The sequence below is a fragment of the Erpetoichthys calabaricus genome, chromosome 18, assembly GCF_900747795.2.
Source record: "Erpetoichthys calabaricus chromosome 18, fErpCal1.3, whole genome shotgun sequence".
Lineage (NCBI taxonomy): Eukaryota > Metazoa > Chordata > Cladistia > Polypteriformes > Polypteridae > Erpetoichthys > Erpetoichthys calabaricus.
Genome location: NC_041411.2, coordinates 87,687,582 through 87,708,313, shown reverse-complemented (window position 1 = coordinate 87,708,313; position 20,732 = coordinate 87,687,582). Strand labels below are relative to the sequence as shown.

General features: G+C 41.4%; 1 protein-coding gene across 1 annotated transcript in view; it reads left to right on the top strand.

The window, feature by feature from the left end:
• The window catches only part of LOC114668728 (serum amyloid P-component-like), a 29,598-nt gene extending 14,021 nt beyond the window's left edge, over nt 1-15,577 (top strand). The window contains exons 2-3 of the mRNA XM_028824638.2: nt 7,138-7,261; nt 14,808-15,577. Coding sequence (XP_028680471.1) covers nt 7,204-7,261; nt 14,808-15,451 — 702 coding nt within the window. The 5' untranslated portion in view covers nt 7,138-7,203 and the 3' untranslated portion in view covers nt 15,452-15,577. The remainder of the gene's footprint in view (nt 1-7,137; nt 7,262-14,807) is intronic.
• Nucleotides 15,578-20,732: the final 5,155 nt, after the last annotated feature.

The following is a 20,732-nucleotide window of genomic DNA, read 5'->3' as shown; positions in this document are numbered from 1 at the left end:
ATTTTTGAAAAAAAAAAATCGTAGTCAGTTTTTTTTTTTTAAGTCTTAACTATACTGTACATTCTTTATAGGCATTATTGTTCATTGGGAGTCAGAGCCTCTTTCAGCAGCATGCCAGTTTACCACAGGGAACGCTAACATGCAGAGGCAATAAAAATACCAATTAACAAAACAGCATACGTTTGGGGTGTAAGATGAATCAAAAAGTCTGAAATGAAAGAATAGGGTCACAAAAGTGGTGTGATTGCTTGTGTTTTCTTTCAGATAATGGACTTAACTATGGATTCTCCAGTGGAAGGCTTTTATTCTGATAGTAAATTTTAAATGTCACTACAATTTAACTATTGGTGACAGAGAAGACTGCGGTGGGTTGGCGCCCTGCCCAGGATTGGTTCCTGCCTTGTGCCCTGTGTTGGCTGGGATTGGCTCCAGCAGACCCCCGTGACCCTGTGTTTGGATTCAGCAGGTTGGATAATGGATGGATGGATGACAGATAAGATGATCATACTTTGACCCAGCTGTCTCTCTTGGCCTTCCAAAGTGACTTCAGTGTCAATGGGAGACAATAGCATGGCCTGTGACAGAACCTGCTCCAAAACCTCCAAAATGTTGGACAGTAACCTAAGGCATAGAACATTACAAGACTTCAATGAGACATGAGTGCTGAGTTGTCATGATTTGATGGACTTTAACTTGTCCTTGTTCTAATAGTCAGTCAACAGTCAACAGACTGTTCAGCCCAATATGCCCGTCAATCTTATTCACCTAATTTCTCCAAAATAACATCAGGTCATGTTTTAATGTTTACCACAATACATTATTAGTACTTTATTCCATGTGTCTATGTTTCTGTGTGGGAATGAAAATTGTAATGTTTGTTCAAAATCTGCTTTTAACATTTTTTCTTAACAAGTTTGCAGCTGTACTGTTGTCGAAGACCATAACTGCACACAGTACTCCAGAGATAGACATGAGATTTACTCACCTCCACTGACTTGTCCTTATCTCAATAGATATAAATTATTAGCTGTGGTATCCATCTACAATGGGTTGAAATCTAGCTAATCAACGAAGACCTCAGTATTAGTGTTTGCAGAGCACCATGTAATGCATATGTCTCTGTTATGTGCCATTTGGTATGGGATTCGTAAAAGTAGTGTTATTGTTTTGATGTGCCATCAGTTGGAATGACAAATGCAATGCACAAGTCTCTGTTATGTGCCATTTGGTAAGGGATTCATAAAAGCCGTGTTAATGTTTGTGATTCACCATTTACTGGAATGACAAATGCAATGCATTTTATTGCTAAAAATGTTTGTGATGCTCCATCTGTTGGAATAATAGAGACACAGCAATTGGATGGACACACAGACAGACACATGGGCAATTATCCTTTAATTAAGGGGTATTATTATTATTATTATAAGCCATTGGGGCTTATTTGTATTGTCACATTTTGAGCTCTGAGCTGCACGAATGAAATTAATAAGCAATCCGTTTTACAAGTGCACTTTATTCTTGTAGTTCCAGAAATAAAGATTTGGACAGGTACAAGAAAAAAAAATTCAATCTTCAATCAAAAATTGACTCCAATTCAGTCTTCTCAGATTTGATAACATTTGAAGGCGTGTTTTTTGGAGCTGCTCTCCTGGAGTGGGGAAGCGACGCTTTGCAAATTGCATCTGAAAAACAGAAGCACCCCAGCCAGGGAAAGGCAGTTTGCATTAGAGAAACAAGATATTTATTACCATGAGATATGAGACTTACGTGTTAAGACAGCTGACATGCAGCTGATACCACATCTTTCGACTTATGTTTGGATAAAAGTGTGTTTTCTTTGCAACTAAACAACCCCAGAAAGCAAAAGCATCATAATATATACAATGTACAGTACACCCCCAAAATTCGCAGGGTTACGTTCCTGGAGCACCCGCGAATTGTGAAGAACCGTGACTTTTGGATGTCGTTAAAAAATGCCTTTTAAATGCCTGTTTTTATAGTTTAAACCCTAAATACAGTATGCCCCAAAAGCACTTTAATTTCGTTGCAAACTCAGCTTAATATCTTAATACATTACCTAAAAACAGAATGTAAAGGTAAACCCGTCTACTGTACAGTACTGTACTGTTATGTCTCCCACGGTGTTAGAATGTAAAATACCGATGTTACCGCTATACGTACTGTAATTCATGCAAGTGCGTTTTCTTTGTTATAAGTAGAGTAAATACATAATAATTTCATTTAATTAAAATACAGTAAAATGTACTCACCAATGATGAATGATATTGATGATGATGATGAAGTAGCTGTGGAGTACGATGCAGAGGATTTAAAACTCCTCAGGTGGCGCCTCTTCTTCAGGCGCTTCAGGAGGAGTCGTATCTTTGGACGGGTCTTCTTCTGGTGGGGTTTCGTGCTGGCTTTTCTTTATAGGTTTCAGGAATGTTGTGATGGGAAGTTGCTACATTGTCTCCTGTAGCGAACTGCTGGTACAATTTCCGTGCTTTCTCACAGATGATGTTACTATCCAAGGGAATGTTCTTCTCCCTGCAGTCGGTGATCCACAATGCCAAGGCAGATTCCATCCTGACGATATTTTAATTCCTTACAGAAACTTACAGATACGGTACTCCAGATCGTTGCTTCGTTCTTCTTTATGTAGCGTGCGGTGCTTTCATTAATGCCATAGTGGCGCGCTACTGCAGCATAACTTTTTGGTTCCCGGAGCAAATCCAGTAGTTCAACCTTCTCCTGGAGTATTTTAAACTTCTTCTGGTGCTTAGGCTCAGTGCCAGAAGCCTTAGAAGGTGCAGGGCGATTCGACAACATCGTGTGTGTTTAAGAATAACAAAATGGAAAACACGAGGACACTCAGCTGGAGACACGTCACAGGGCAGCAGTCAATCAGCAGCAAGGAGAAATGAATAACGCTCTCGGATTGGCTACTTTCACCATCCCAAACTGTGTTTCCCTCAGCGGTTGCATCCTGTTCTCTCTACAACACAGTATTGCCACGAAAAAGCCATAAAAAATTGCGGAGGATATTTGCGCTTTCCACTAACAATTAATAGTTAGGTTCTAAAGAAAAATCCGTGAATTACTGAGTCCATGAACCCTGAACCATGACTTCGCGGGGGTCTACTATATATATATATATATAAATATATATATATATATATATACTTATATATATATACATATATATATTGTGGTGGATTGCCGGCTTCCTATTCCGGCCCTCACCCCCAGGCCGCCAGGAGGAGCGCTCCCAACAGCATGGATGGGCCCCGAGTTCCAGCAGGGCCTCATGGACTATGTAGTTTTCATACACAGCCCTGCTGGATACCTTGGGGACCACTGGGAGTCGCTGTTGGGAAGCCCGTGGACTCATATGTGCCCTATAACCTGGAAGTACGTCCTGGTTACGTGAGCAGGAGAGATGACGTACTTCCAGGTTGAAGATAAGGACTGTTTTACCCTGACCCGGAAGGAATAAGGAATTGTGGACTGTTGGGCAGGAACACCTCCGGGTCAGGGTGTATAAAGGACTCTGGGAAAGCTCAAATACTGAGCTGAGCTGGGAGGTAGGGTGGCTAAGGGTCTGGGAGAGGAGGATTGGTATTTGTGATAGTGATTGATAGTTATATGAGTAGTGTGGAGTGGAGGGTGCTTTGTGCACGTGATCATCATACAATAAAAGAGAATTGTACTTTTACCTGATGTTATATATATATGTATGTAGATACAAGACCCCTTCACTTTCTGAACACTTTGTTATGGATATTTAATTTTACTTGAATAAATTTGCCATTCTTGCCCATCACTCTACACCTGACCACCCATAATGACAAAGTGATGGCATGTTTTCAGAAAGGTTTGCACATTTTTTACAAAATCAAAAGCTGAAATCTCTCATTCATATCATTATATAGTCCATTCATTCAGTACTTTGTAGAAGCCCCATTTACTGTAATTACAACTTCAAGCCTCTGTGGGTAATTTTTTACAAACTTTACACACTTGGATTTGGCCAGTTTATCCCATTCTTCCTGGCAGATCCTCTCAAGTGCCGTTAGACTGAATGGGAACGGTCTTTAAATTGCCATCTGCAGGCCCTCCACTCTGCTCTATGGGGTTTAAGTCTGGGCTTTGCCAGTGCCACTCAAGAACAGTCAGAGATTTGTCCCAAAGTCACTCCAGAATTGTCATGGCTGTATGCTTCGAGTCATTGTTCTCCTGAAAGGTGAGCTGTTGTTCCAGTCTGAGGTTGCATGCACTTTGGAGCAGGACCTTCAAAGGCCTCCTTTCTGCCTCCTTCTCTTAATTCTGAGCAGTATCTCTGTCCCTTCCACAAAGAACACCCCCATATCAAGATGCTGCCGCCATGCTTCACCATAGGGATGTAATGAGCAGCTCCTGGTCTTCAGTAGACATAGTGACTGGTATTCCACTGAAGGAGTCCAATTTTTATCTTAACAGACCAGGGATTTGTTTTCCTCACACTCTCAGAGTCCTTTAAATGCCATATGGCAAACACCAAGCAGGACGTAGCCAATATACCATGAAGGCCTGATTGATGGAGTGCTGCTGAGATGGGAGAACCTGTCAGAAGGATGACCATCTCAGCAAAGGACTTCTGAAGCTCAGTTAGAGTGACCATTGGGTTCTTGGTCACCTCCCTGATCAAGTTGCTTAATTTGGCCAGATGGCCAATTCTAGGAAGAGTCCTTGTGATTCTGAACATCTTGCATTCCACAATTGTTTTGTCATTATGGGTTATTGAATGTAGATTGAGCACAGATTGACTGGCAAAAAGGGCAAATTTATCTGTTGTGACAGTAGATGGCACTATACCAGCGCTTAACCTGACACAGACAGACACAGGAGGCACACTTATAAAAACACAAGTGATTTTATTTTATCTTCACCTCGTGGGAAACGCCTTCCTCATTTCCCACAGGCACAACACAGTCCCACTAAGCACAACAACCCACAATACTTTTCCTTTTTCTTCTTCTCTCTTTTCTTTCTCCTCCACTCCTCCTCGGCAAGCTTCGTCTCCCTCCTCCCGACTCTGACTCCCCGAGTACTGTCCATTGACCCCCTTATATAAGGCATCCGGAAGTGCTCCAGGTGCTCATTGCCCCACTTCTGGCTGCACTTCTGGATGTGGTGGGAGAACCGCCCACATGGGTTCAGGAACAGCTGCAGCACCCCCATGGCGGCGCCTCCGGATCCCAACAGGGCTGTATCCAACTCCATCTCCCATAAAGCCCTAAAAGAGTCCGAGATGCCACTACCACCCAGGAGGGCTGCCATCTAGCGTACCGGGGGAGGTAATGCCCTGACCAGGCTTGCTCCCCCAGTCCTTCCAGAGAAGAGGTGTCCCAGCCGGGTGAGGATCCTGGCCATCTGTGACACTGTTTAAAATGAAATCTACAACTTATAAAAGTGTGAACATGTGTAGAAAATGAAGAGGTCTGAATGCTTTCTGAATCCACTGTATAGATTTACACAAACTATTCAAATGGAAGGAAGTCTCTGTCTCAGTATGTAGTGCTGTGTCCTTTTCTCAGAAAAAAAATAGACAAATGTCTAAAATAATGTAAAGTTCAATATTCAAGCTCTTATTTCTTTTAAAAGAAGTACAGGATGTGTATGAGGGAAGTGTGGCAGTGCTGAGGTCTGCAGTAGGGGTGACGGATGCATTCAAGGTGGAGGTGGGATTACATCAGGGATTGGCTCTGAGCCCTTTCTTATTTGCAATGGTGATGGACAGGTTGACAGACAAGATTAGACTGAAGTCCCCGTGGACTATGATGTTTGCTGATGACATTGTGATCTGTAGCGAGAGTAGGGAGCAGATTGAGGAGACCCTGGAGAGATGGAGATATGCTCTAGAGAGGAGAGGAATGAAGGTCAGTAGGAACAAGACAGAATACATGTGTGTGAATGAGAGGGAGGTCAGTGGAATGGTGAGGATGCTGGGAGTAGAGTTGGCGAAGTTGGATGAGTTTAAATACTTGGGATCAACAGTACAGAGTAATGGGGATTGTGGAAGAGAGATGAAAAAGAGCATGTAGGCAGGGTGGAATGGGTGGAGAAGAGTGTCAGGAATAATTTTTTGACAGATGGTATCAGCAAGAGTGAAAGGGAAGGTCTACAGGACAGTAGTGAGACCAGCTATGTTATATAGGTTGGAGACGGTGGCATTGACCAGAAAGCAGGAGACAGAGTTGGAGGTGGCAGAGTTAACGATGCTAAGATTTGCATTGGGTGTGACGAGGATGGAAAGGATTAGTAATGAGGATATTAGAGGGTCAGCTCAAGTTGGAAGGCTGGGAGACAAAGTCAGAGAGGCGAGATTGTGTTGGTTTGGACATGTGCAGAGGAGAGATGTTGAGTATATTGAGAGAAGGATGCTAAGGATAGAGCTGCCAGGGAAGAAGAAAAGAGGAAGGCCTAAGAGAAGGTTTATGGATGGGGTGAGAGAGGACATGCAGGTGATGGGTGTAACAGAGCAAGATGTAGAGGACAGAAAGATATGGAAGAAGGGGGGAGTTTTGTTCCTGAAGATGTCTTTGGATGCTCCTTTATATGCATTTTATGTCATGTAACCTGACGAGGAAGATCCCTGATCTTCCTTCTGACCTCCTGTGAATACCATGTTGACCTCCAGGAGATCATCTGGGATGATTTTTTTTTTTTCTAAAATGGAATCAGAAAAAGTTCTGTGTAGGATGTCAGTCCACTGCAGTGCACACATGCTGGCCCATTTTCACCAACCAGGCATTCTTTATGATGCAGAATGAAATGAAAGAAACCCACCAAAAGTAGTAGGAGAACATGTGAACACTACATAAGCAGTGACCGAGTTGAGTTTAGGAGGCATCGCCCTTCAGTTCTGAGGCAGCAGCCCTAACCACTGAGCCACTGTGCTGCCCTGGACAGAGAGCCTTTGATATTAATAATAGTGTGATAATTAACAGAACACTGTTTGATATTTTGTGCTTTGCAAAGCAATCAAGCAAGACTTAGCAGCCAGTCCTTAGAATGAACATACAGTAAGAGCTGAAGGAACATGTCATTCTGTTTCAGATTATTGCCTCACTGTTTTTTTTTTTTTATTTTCAACAGCATTTCTCTTGAAACTGATCTTTAGCAGACACATCCTGGTTTTGCCTTCAATCTGACCTTGGCAGCATGGAGCAGCTGTTGTTTTTCATCTTCCTTCTAGGCATCTCGGCAGGTTCTGCAGAAGGTGAGATGTAACACATTTGCACTACATTAGGTCCACATATGCTACTTGCAGCCTCTTTTACTTGGAATAATAAAATCCTAATGGAAATCCGAGTTTAAGAGGTCTTTAGAAATTAATTTAGAAAACTTAAAGGACCAATTAAAAGGGGAAAAACATAACATCTGAGAATCCATCTATCCAAGTGTGATGATATATTTGATGGCATACAGTATTCTCCTTAATTGCTACACGCAGTGCAAGTAGTGTAAAACAAATGAGGACGACAAGGAGGATTTGGCCAATGAGAGTCCAGTTTTAATGGCCAGTTACACCCTGAAAACCAGCATAAACATAAACAATTAGGAGGCCATTCAGTCCATCAAGCTGCTTTAGTTAGCTAATACCTAAACTGTGTTAAGGTTGTCTCACCAGCTGTTAGGTGGTCCTGTAATACAATATGGGCACCCAAAAGAAGGTAGCAGCCTTCTTACATTTAGTTAGATCCCCTATGATTCCAGGGTCAGTGTTTAACACCGCTGATCGTACCCCAATATATCAACAACAGGGATCTTATAGCCAGTATGGGACCAGGTACTTATCATATTTGATAAGATAATAGATTAACTGTGTCATCCTTTTTATCATCACCATCATTTTCAGTAAACAAAATACCACAAATATGACAGCAGACATACAATATCTGTTCATCCAAACTTTTCTGAAATAGGAGTTATTACTTAAGGCAGTAACAGAAATTAAATCTGTCTTTCTACCTATTTTATACAGGGCCTCTCATATCATGAAACATCAAATGAATGATTAATGATCCCTCACTGAGACATCAGTGTGAAAAGGAAATTGGTTTATACATAAGATCCACCTGTTTTCTGAACCAATTTTGTGACATAAAACCAGAGCCTAATACATCAGCTTTCAGTGTAACATTGCATCGATCCTGGAAGGCACATCAGTCCATCACATGTCACCCTCGTAATCTTTTATATTAGATCAATTAAATATTCAAACATTATCCCATATCATTTTATGGAACTTGTGTTCAGATTGTTTACATCTTTGTTGGTGTTTTTTTTTTAATCTTTGGTATATCATGGGCTGAGTGGTGGCTCTGAGGCTGGGGATCTGAGCTGGCAATCCTGTAAAATGGCAGAAGTGATTCCACTTCATTGGGCCCTTGAGCTAGGCCCTTAACCTGCAATTGCTCCATCCTGGGTATGGCGTTAACCTGCGTCCACACCTGCAAGCAGGTCTTCCAACTTGCAAGGAAAACTTGGGGGTTGGTGGTGGGATTGGCACTCCAGCCACCGGAAAAAACTCACACTGTTCAAGGGTGGTGCTGAAGTGTCACCTGTTGCACGGCGGCACTCGGGTCCTAATCCGGGACCCTGGTCTGTCTTGTGATGGATGCAGCATTATGCTGTCTCTGTCTCTCTTGGTATATTAAAGCAATGTAGAATCAGCAAATAAAAGGTGTAACCGTATAGCTTAAGAGCTTAGACCAAACATCATTGGGAACACACAGATTCATAATCACAGATAGATAGATGAGAAAGGCATTATATCATACATATTTCATAGCCATTTTACATACTGAAAAATACATTACAGTATATACTGTAATATAGGTAGGTGATACTTAGTTAGACAGACATGAAAGGTGCTACATTATTTAGTATATAACTTTTTCAAATTTGGATTCTACAGATATGACATTCATTTTATAAGATAGATAGATAGATAGATAGATAGATAGATAGATAGATAGATAGATAGATAGATAGATAGATAGATAGATAGATAGATAGATAGATAGATAGATAGATAGAGTGCATCCGGAAAGTATTCATAGCGCATCACTTTTTCCACATTTTGTTATGTTACAGCCTTATTCCAAAATGGATTAAATTCATTTTTTTCCTCAGAATTCTACACACAACACCCCATAATGACAACGTGAAAAAAGTTTGAGGTTTTTGCAAATTTATTAAAAATAAAAAAATTGAGAAAGCACATGTACGCAAGTATTCACAGCCTTTGCCATGAACCTCAAAATAGAGCTCAGGTGCATCCTGTTTCCCCTGATCATCCTTGAGATGTTTCTGCAGCTTAATTGGAGTCCACCTCTGGTAAATTCAGTTGACAGTTCATGTCAGAGCACAAACCAAGCATGAAGTCAAAGGAATTGTCTGTAGACTTCCGAGACAGGATTGTCTCGAGGCACAAATCTGGGGAAGGTTACAGAAAAATTTCTGCTGCTTTGAAGGTCCCAATGAGCACAGTGGCCTCCATCATCCGTAAGTGGAAGAAGTTTGAAACCACCAGGAATCTTCCTAGAGCTGGCCGGCCATCTAAACTGAGCGATCGGGGGAGAAGGGCCTTAGTCAGGGAGGTGACCAAGAACCCGATGGTCACTCTGTCAGAGCTCCAGAGGTCCTCTGTGGAGAGAGGAGAACCTTCCAGAAGGACAACCATCTCTGCAGCAATCCACCAATCAGGCCTGTATGGTAGAGTGGCCAGACGGAAGCCACTCCTTAGTAAAAGGCACATGGCAGCCCGCCTGGAGTTTGCCAAAAGGCACCTGAAAGACTCTCAGACCATGAGAAAGAAAATTCTCTGGTCTGATGAGACAAAGATTGAACTCTTTGTTGTGAATGCCAGGCGTCACGTTTGGAGGAAACCAGACATCGCTCATCACCAGGCCAATACCATCCCTACAGTGAAGCATGGTGGTGGCAGCATCATGCTGTGGGGATGCTTTTCAGCAGCAGGGACTGGGAGACTAGTCAGGATAAATGGAAAGATGACTGCAGCAATGTACAGAGACATCCTGGATGAAAACCTACTCCAGAGCGCTCTTGACCTCACACTGGGGCGATGGTTCATCTTTCAGCAGGACAACGACCCTAAGCACACAGCCAAGATATCAAAGGAGTGGCTTCAGGACAACTCTGTGAATGTCCTTGAGTGGCCCAGCCAGAGCCCAGACTTGAATCTGATTGAACATCTCTGGAGAGATCTTAAAATGGCTGTGCACCGACGCTTCCCATCCAACCTGATGGAGCTTGAGAGGTTCTGCAAAGAGGAATGGGCGAAACTGGCCAAGGACAGGTGTGCCAAGCTTGTGGCATCATAGTCAAAAAGACTTGAGGCTGGAATTGCTGCCAAAGGGGCATCGACAAAGTATTGAGCAAAGGCTGTGAATACTTATACATGGGATTTCTCAGTTTTTTTATTTTTAATAAATTTGCAAAATCCTCAAATAAACTTTTTTCACGTTGTCATTATGGGGTGTTGTGTGCAGAATTCTGAGGAAAAAAATGAATTTAATCCATTTTGGAATAAGGCTGTAATATAACAAAATGTAGAAAAAGTGATGCGCTGTGAATATTTTCCGGATGCACTGTAGATAGTTAGATAGACAGAACTTTATTTGTCCAAAGTGGGGAAATATAATAAACAACTTACAAAATTAAAAAAAAAATTACAAAAAAGAGAACTTCTGACCTATAACTTCTCTCTCTCTCTCTCTCTCTCTCTCTCTCTCTCTCTCTCTCTCTCTATATATATATATATATATATATATATATATATATATATATATATGGGGCATGCCTTTGGCAAGGTGTGATGTTATCATCTGGTGTCCACAACAGGGCTGGAATGTCCAATGTGCAAAGGCAACAAGACACACAAAGAAGGAGGGACATACGGGCTAGCATAACTGGGGAACAGAGGTTTCTAAATGAATGACATGACTGAAATAGATGAACTTACCATAGTACTCCTGTACCTGTTTTACTAAACAGGTATTTCACTGCAGTAGTACAAAGAGATAAGAGGAGTCGCAGTTACAGTGAGGCCTTATAAAGGCATATTGCCATTTTAATAAAGTTCCCCCAGCAGCATTTCCTGACACACTTCTGCTGAATAATTCACTGGCTAAAAGGTCTCAACATAATTTTATAAGGGAGATAATATGCAGCATTTTTCATAATGGTCATCAGTTTTGTATTAAATATCTCCTTCACTTTGACCTCCATGGGATCCAGAGTGTGTCCCCCATAACTGAGCCTGCCTTTTTAATTAGCTTGTTGATTTGGTGGGCCTCTCTTGAAGTGATGATGCCTGCCTAGCACACCACAGCATAGAAAATCCCACTGGCCATCAAGGAGTTGTAGAAGATGTGAGTGATGTCATTTCCCACATTAAAGGAACACAGTTTCCTAAGGAAAAAGCCTGTTCTGCCCTTTCTTCTATAGTTCCTCTGTGTTAAAAGACCAGCTCATTCCATCATTGATATGGATCCCCAAGTACTTGTAGCAGTGTGCCCCTCCACATCCACTCCTTGAATAGTGACCAGGGGCCTCATGTATAAACGGTGTGTACGCACAGAAATGTTGCGTACGAACCTTTCCACGCTCAAATCGCGATGTATAAAACCTAAACTTGGCGTAAAGCCACGCACATTTCCACGGTAACTCATTCCTTGGCGTACGCAATTTATCCGCCCGGTTTTGCAGACTGGCGGCACCCAGCGTCAAAGCAGTGCTACTGTACCTGTGTGATCACCCTTTCTTTCTTAAATCCACATTCCTGGCGCGGCTTTATAAATACACTGAAATTAACTGCATATTGTTTATTAGTGTAATGCATCTGATTGTAATTAACCTGTAGCAATATAATGGGCCAGGGAATAGCCATAGTATTCCAAATACCATAACTGCTTTAGCGTTGTAACTCTCCCTGCATCTTCTTTCAGCTGATCCCGTTAAGGGTTGCCACAGCAGATCATCTTTTTCCACATTACTCTCACTGCACCACTCGGAGTATTTATATCACTGTATCTGAGTGGGGAATCACAGCAGCAGCTGATTGGAAAGAGAATTATCGGTACACAGCATGAAGCAGATGCTGCCTGAGCCACAGCAAACGCTTTAGTCCCTGTACGGACTTTGCGGTTTAGAAACAGTTTCATCCCAAGAACTCTAAACGCACTAAATCAGTCCATCAAGTGCTCCTTGTAGAACTGTTTGGACTTATAAGTACAATTACCCCACTGTAAACTTGCACTACAGTTATAATATTGCACAACCTGCGCCACTTTATAAAGCGCGTATTTACATGTGATGACGGTATTCATTTCTAAGACGAAATGCAGCAAAACATGTTGATTATATTATACAGATAAAACTTTAACTTCATTTAAATAATCTGTATTGTTAATAATTAAACATGTGAGGACACGGTGCCGCAGCGCTAGCTAGTTCAGTAATTGTTCCTGCCTTGCGCTGTATTCTTGCTGGTGCTGACGCGACACTGGAAAGATAGACGGATATAATAATTAAACACGTACTACTAAGATATTTCAATGTTCCTTAAAAGTTTTGAAGAATCAAAGTTCTAAGCTTACAGATGGCTTCACGTCTATTACATAGCTTATTGTGTGGCGATTGAGTTTTTGGAGAAAGAAAAGTAAGGACAGGAATTGGAGGTTAGTACGTTTGAAAGAGACAGTACTGCTGTGATAAATTATTACATTGAAGGTCGCGCATGGCGCAGCAAGCCTCTTGCGTGAGACATGAACAAGCACTGCGCCACCGTGTTCCCATGTTTAATAACATGCTTTCATTCCTATCATCATGAAAAAGATATCACGTGTACATCTCAGTATTTTAATTATTCACAGAGCTGTAATATCACGAATGTAATGGATTATGTGTCCTGTCGGAGAAAGAGAAAGCCCGTTTAAAAAGCAGGTAGTGATTCACACACAGAGCACATAGAAGATCAAATACAGAACAAAGCATTTAACATGCCACTTTAGTTACAATGGGATTTGAGAAACTAGTAAATTAAACGATTTTAAGATGAAGTTTATGATGTTCTACTTTAATGGCAAAATAAACTACGTGATTAAAGTGGAAATTTCAAGATTAAAGTTGACATTTCGTGCTTTTTTCTCCCTGTGTGCCTTTTTTTTGTCTGTACCCTAATAAGCTTTCATATGACACTCAGACGGTGGGCTACGACTCACTTTTTCACGGTGACTTTGATATGTGATTTCTTTTTTATTTCGGGCACTGTGCGACTTTGTGAAGTTGAGCCTTCGAGTTTCTCCGACACTCTGTCACTCGATCAGCTTCTTTTTGTTGATTATACCACTGTTTAAACCAACAAGTAGTACGTTTTTCCTTTGCCTCCACTTGGTATTCGCTGAAATTCTTATATTTTCTCCCGTGCTTTTCCCATTGTCTTTTCACAGAAGGCTATTTATATTGATTTGCATATTCAAAGAGGCGTAATTCTGGGAGGAGTTGGGGCGGGACAGAAGGCGCGTGCACGTGCGTTACTTTTCACGCAAATCGGGATTTATGTAGTAGAAGAACGTGAAAGTATGCGTGCGCACAGATTCCTGCATCTGGATTTTTCTGTGCGTACGCACAATCCCGCTTTTGTGCTTACGCCATGTTATAGTGTGAGTTCTACGCACGGCGTTATACATGAGGCCCCTGGTGTAGGGCTCTTTGTTGGTATAAGTGTTATGTAGCATGTCCAGACACCACCCATAATACCTCCAACACTTACATGTATGGTGGAATGTTTCTTTGTGGATGGTAATGATTGATGATTGGCACAACAAACATGTCTTGACAAAAGTGCCCACATTGACAAATGCATGCATTTTAATGTGCTGGAGAACCTTTACGTTGATTTTCTAAGCACACACTAAATTTAATTCCTGCATTTTTCTCGACTGTGAGTGTTGGAGAGTGAAGCAGCAACCAATGAGCATCATGTGTTTTTCCTGCTGATTGGTGGAATTGTGTTCCCATATTGGATGAGCACAAATCCTCTGCAGGATAAGATGGTGAAGACTGGAGCTGTTTTAAAAAGAAACTTGTAGACTCAGGGAATGTAAATAAAGAAAGTCAGTATTCATTCATCTTTCCATCCATCAATTGACTAAACTCACTTAATCTAATGAAAGGCTCACACGACTCCCAAGGTCTGTCCCTGAGGCACAGGGAAGAAGGCAGAACAGAATTCCTGTTTATCTCAGGACCATACCCACTCACTCCAATTTGGAATGAGAAATCAAACCAGAACACTAGAGTGCCAAAAGAAAGGTTCGTATAATCAAGAAAAGAATAAGCAACCTCCTCCCAGACAGTTCCCAGGCTGGGACTCAAACCCAACACTAAGCTATCCTACTTAGTTGTCCTCTTCCTAAAATATTGGGTATAGATGAAGCGGTTATTCACCATCATCTGGAAAAGCACTAGGGCAGCAATATCCAAGAGTGGCCCATGCAAGTTCTTGCAACTAATAATTTCCAAGTAAGTGTGCTCTGATCCAGGATGTAGATATCACAAGAAACGAAAGCTAATAATGTTAATGGAAGTAGTTGGAGACTCTTCATCCTAAGAAAGCTTGCTAGATGGTCTGAGAACAATAAACAAAATGAAAGAGAACCTGAATAGACTTAACATTAACAAAGCTCTTAAACTGTATATGTGTAAGTAGAATTTGTTGTTCTCTGTTTATGCAGATCTCTCCGGCAAGATCTTCACCTTTCCAACAACCTCCTCTTCTGCTTTTGTAAAACTCAAACCTAACATGGAAGGTGACATTCAAAATGTGACAGTCTGTCTGAGATATGCCACAGATTTATCCCGTGGGAATTCCCTTTTTTCTCTGGCCACACCAACACAATTTAATGCTTTTCTCATCTTTAATCTAAAGCCAGGGATTGTAAGACTGCATGTTGGACCAACTGCTTATGCTGACATTTGGGTACCACAAGCAAAAGAAGTTCTTCCACTCTGGACCCACATATGTGCAACATGGGAGTCAAGCACTGGCCTGGGCCAGCTGTGGATCAATGGTGTGGGGACTGTAAGAAGAGGAATCAGCAAGGGGTTCAAATTAAATGAAAAAATTAACATTCTACTAGGCCAAGATCAGGACTACTTTGGTGGTGGATTTGCCAGTGACCAGTCATTTGTTGGCCAGATTTCTGATGTTCACATGTGGAATTATGTCTTGTCTCCTTGTGACATTGTTGGTGTTTATAATAGCTTTAACTTCACCCCAGGAAATGTTTTGAATTGGAAAGAAATGCAATATGAATTGCATGGGTATGTTATTTTGGAAAGCGAAAGCAAAATGCATTGCCAAAGTGGTTATGCATAACTATTTAATACAGGTACAACACTGTGAGGTCTTTACCTCTTCACCTTCTTCATGTTCACTGTAGTAGCAACTCAAAAAGTCTACTGTTCACTTACAAATCTTGAAATAAAAACAATTCTTTAACAAGCTGGCTATACTGATCTTCTCATTCACTTTTTAGCTACCCCATGGTCATTTCCTTTCTAACAGTATCCCCCTCCTTTCCCCATAAAGTGTAAAATGTTGTCTATTCATTAAGCTATTTTCTGATATGGAGGTTCTGTTAAGGTGTCTATGGACTTTCTTGTGGAGAAGTCGGCCATAAAAGGAGCACCATGCAGAGTGTGGAAGAGGAGAGTGGAAAGAGAACACTTATTTCTCTTACCTGTTCCAACATAATTGTCTGTCGGGTAAATTCCATTGGCTTGTCTTGTGGTTTTCAGGTAATAACAAGAAGGACTGTGGCTTAGATTGGTTCACTGAGTTGGGGAGGGAGAGGGGTGTTGTATCAGGCCCCATGTCAGTCAAAGGAGACTCTGAATTGTTTAAGTGTTAAACAGGACCTATTGTCTATTGATGGGGTTCACCTATCACTTGTTTAAATTAGTAAAGGATCCACAGCAATACGAGGTTATTCCCAATGAATTCCACCATGGTTTAGAATTTGTACCTAAGGGTATTAAAAGAGAGGTTTTACACTGGGATCATAATCCTGTATCAGCTAGACGTCCAGTAATTTCCAATACACCTTAAATAATCCAAAAATATTTTTGGTGGCCTTTTATGAATTAGGATCTTACATCTTATGTATATGCATGTGAAATGTGCAACTGAGCTAAAGTCATTGCCATCAGTACAGTTCTACCATTCCACAAGCTTCTCAACCATGGTATCAGGATTTGGGTTCCTTTTAAATTTTTCCTCATTTATGTACCTCTTTTGGAATTTCGTTTTTTTGCAGTATGGATTTTGACATTTGCAGTTTCTGATTCTGCTCTTTAAAAATGTATTTGAAATGTGTTTAAGAACGTTGCTTTTTTTAATGTCTTAGTCTGACACCATTTTGTTTTTTGGACATAGCTTGTACAGTATGTGGTTGCTAGACACATTGTCATGGAAGACAGCTGGCGGTCACAAGCACTGATGTCACTAAGCAGACATCCCCACTAAGGTGTGGCTTATCATCCAATCGAAGAAGACATAAACATGAGCCCACCTTTTTGCTTTTGTCTATTTTTCCCTAAAACATGTGTACCCATCTATTTTATTCATATTCCCTTCTCTATTATTCAGTCAGGTTTATGTTATTGATATAACACAATAATTTTCAGGTAGCAATAACTCCAACTTGCTTGTTTTATTTTTTATACTCCTAGCATTACAGATAGCAATTCTGAATGTTTTGCTCATTTAACTTTGACTTTTAAACTTTAGACTAGAATTTTCTAAGTTAACTTGTGTATATGGTTTTACACTACTACATGTCCCTTCACATGAAGTTACCTGGCCTGTCATAAACTTCTTACATTCGCTATTCTCTAGTTTAAACCATCACAGTAGAACAAGTCTCATATGTGCCAGAAACAGCCCCAATGTCCCATAAATGTATGTCGTCCTATCCTATACCAAGATTTGAGCATCAGGTCAAATTTCTAATCTCCTCAGTTCTACCTGGACTTGCATGAGGCAGAAGGCAGAACTTTCAAGAAGACCACCTCATCAGTTCTAGTTTTCAGCTTGGCACCTAACTCTTTAAATCGGAATTGATGAACTGACAACTTGTCCTTGACTATGTCATTTGCTTCAACATTGAAAATGACAACTGGAGTCCCCATGATGGTTAGGTCCCCCATTATCACTACATATTTTTTTCGGTATGGAGGTTTTAAGATGACTCATTGGGGATCACCCCCTATATGTCTACCATCTCAGAGTAATTGTTCAACTCTTCATGTTCCTGAAAACCATTAGACACCTCCAACTCTGGAGTTCACGTCCCTGGTCAGTGTGCACCTCTTACTTTGCATTTATGTCTGACCATAACTCATCTATCTGTACCTCTCTGGACTGGAGTCTTTTCTTGTGCCACCTTGGGGATGCACACTATCTTGGTAATAGACTTCTGAGCAATATCCACCAATTCTCTACTGCAGTGCAGGCTAGCTATCTCCTCCTTAAGAGCTCGAGGTGCTGGATCAGCTGGCACTTCCTGCAGATTTAGGCATCTTGGAGGGAGACTGAATCCAAGCTAACCTCCAAAAAGTCCAACACCAAAAAAGGGCTTGCATTATAGTGGTCTTATTATTAAAATCTGAATCATAGAAGTACCCCTTAAAGGTCATGTAATACTTTAGCTCCTTGATGGCCTGCTGTGTGTCTTTGTTTATAATTACTAAACTTCTCCTTTCTCCTTCTCCCCCCCAACCCACCTTTAATGGCTGTCTATCTAATTTATATCCCTCAACTGTTTTCTTGCTTTAAAGTCCACTGCCAAAGCCTACATCTTACATAAAATAAATGTGTTCCTCTTTATGGATCCACACTTATGCCTTCACTCTCTTGTTAGCTGTGACACTCCTCGGTAAGAGTGGAACGTACTACTGTATCTAGTAACTCTTTTTACACCATAATTTCTTCTCACTAAGAAAACCCACTTACTTTTTACTATTAGTCACTGTGAAGCTGATTATGTAATCACTTGTCCTGTTTGCTTCTACACAGCTTAAGTTGCTCTCTGCCTCCACTGCACAGTTCCTTGCACCCTACATGTACTTCAAAGTCCGAACACAAGACCTTTTGATGCCACCCTCAAACACTCTGCTACCTTTGCTTCTATGCAAATGAAGAAAAAGATAAATGGTTTTACATAGTTTCACTTACCAACATCTTCATAGAAAACCAACTTTATTGCACAAAATATTATGAAGGCCAGGAAAAAAAACACAAAAATATTAAGGAACAGCTTCAGTGCAAGGCATACTATGTAACCCCCCCAAAATTCAGATGCCTTTTCAAAATTCTCTGCTTTAAAAACACTGTAAAGAAATGCACCAGATGAAAAGAAGCACAAACTGAGGTAAACAGTGCAGGCATTTGCTATTTGACTTGGCAATATATTATCTAATTGCATATAATGCTGGTCTTTGCAAATGTATTTCTCTCTTAGGGATAGTCGTCAGGGAATGCCAAGGAGTCTGTCCTATATTTTAACAGTCTTGGTACTGGTGTTATAAAAGTCTAACGTGCAATACCAACTCACTCATCCAACTGATTTTTAAAGATTGGCCTGGCCATGGCTCATTCTAAAGTGTAATTGAAAGTAATTGACCTTTTATGCACTGGATCTAACCACAAACATCTGTATGAATTCATTAAGATGGAGTACCAGACCATAACAGCCAATTTTTACAATGAGTGTTTCTGTTTTACTGACAGATACTCAATTACAAAACATTTTTCTCTGTGCTGTTTTACTAGTGAAAAGGAAACAATATAGACTATGAAAAAGAATAATAAAGAGATTCTATTAAATTCATTATTGAGCTGTGCATTACAATCTACTTAATATACACATGGATATGTTCTAGAAATATCTTGCTCTTTATTATTAGACAGTACCTTAAATATTGTCATGACATATATACTGATGAGCCAAAACATTATGACCACCTTCCTAATATGCTGTTGTTCCTCCAAAACAGCTCCAACCCACTGAGATATGAACTTCATAAGACCTCTGAAGGTGTCCTGTGGTATCAGGCACCAGGATGTTGCCAGCAGATTCTCTAACTCCTTTAAGTTCCTTTTAGACAGAGAGGTTGGGAGCATGCGCTGATAGCGCACTGCAGCACCCACCACACTACGAACAACCTGGATTGGGACCCAATTGCAGCAGGTGACATCTCAGCATCACACTGGAACAGTATGAGGTTTTTTTTTTCCAGTGGCTGGAGTGCCAATCCTGTCACCAACTCCACATTTTCACTGTAAGTTGAAGGACCTGCTTGCAGGGCTGGATGCAGGTTAACGTCATACACAGGACGGAGCAAATGAAGGTCAAAGGCCTTGTTCAAGGGCCCAATGGAGTAGAGTCACTTCTGCCATTTACAGAACTCGAACTGGCAACCTTCCTAATTATCAGCACAGATCCCTAGCCTTAGAGACACCATACATAGATAGATAGTGTGGTAGATAGACCGGACACAGACAGACAGACAGACACCATGTTAAAGTCCACCACACGTTTATTCTCTACACTATTTACAAAGTCAATTGCTTGCACAACCCAGTGCCGCAGCACCAATCACCCCAACAGTCCACAATATGCCTTCAGGCCGCCTCCTTCTCTCCTCTATCTTTCTCACTCTCAGACCTCGTCCTCTTCTACCCGACTCCAGCGTTGATTGAAGGGAGGCGGCCCCTTTTATAGTCACTCGGATGTGCTCCAGGTGGTTCTCGGCAATCTTCCGCTGACACGCCCCTGTGTGGCGGAAGTGCCGGCTGTCTCTCCGGAAGCACTCCGGGTGTCTCTTTTCTTCTTCCCTCCAACACTTCCTGGTGTGACGGAAGTACTGGGGTCCCAAGTCCTCCAGGCATGGGGACGCCCCCTGACGGTGACCACGGGCTCCTACAGGGTTGAGCTTCCAAGCCCTGTACCTGTGGCCCCCAATATAACCAGGGCAGTCGCCCCCTTGTGGTCCGGAGGAGGCATGAGCCCTCCTCCTGTCCTCCTGGTGTCCCGGCAGGGTACCACCCCCAGCCGTGTGCCACAATAGATAGATAGAGAGAGAGAGAGAGAGAGAGTCAGAGAGCTTTATTATCAATGTACTACTGTTCAATGAAATTTAGTTGACATCTCTTCCTTTACAGCCAAGTATACTGTAGATAAAAAGAAGACATAGAAATAGACATACTGTAAACATTACAAACAGTTACACAGAGATTTACAATAAGATGGCATTTGATAAGAGCGTCATTTATATATTTATAATGCATAAGTAACAAAATCTATGGATCAGACTTGTCTCAACACAACTCTCAGATGCTACATTGGACTGAGATCTTGGGAATTTGGAGGCCAGGGGAACAACTTAACCTCTTCATTATGTTCTCAGACCATTCCCAAACAATTAATGCAGTGTGGCAGTCGAGATTATCCTGCTGAAAGATGTCACTTCCATCAGGGAATGCCTTTGCCATGAAGGAGTGTACCTGGTCTCCAACAATTTTTAGGTAGGTGGTACATGTCAAATTAACATTCACATGAATGTCCAGATCCAGGGTTTTCCAGCACAACATTACC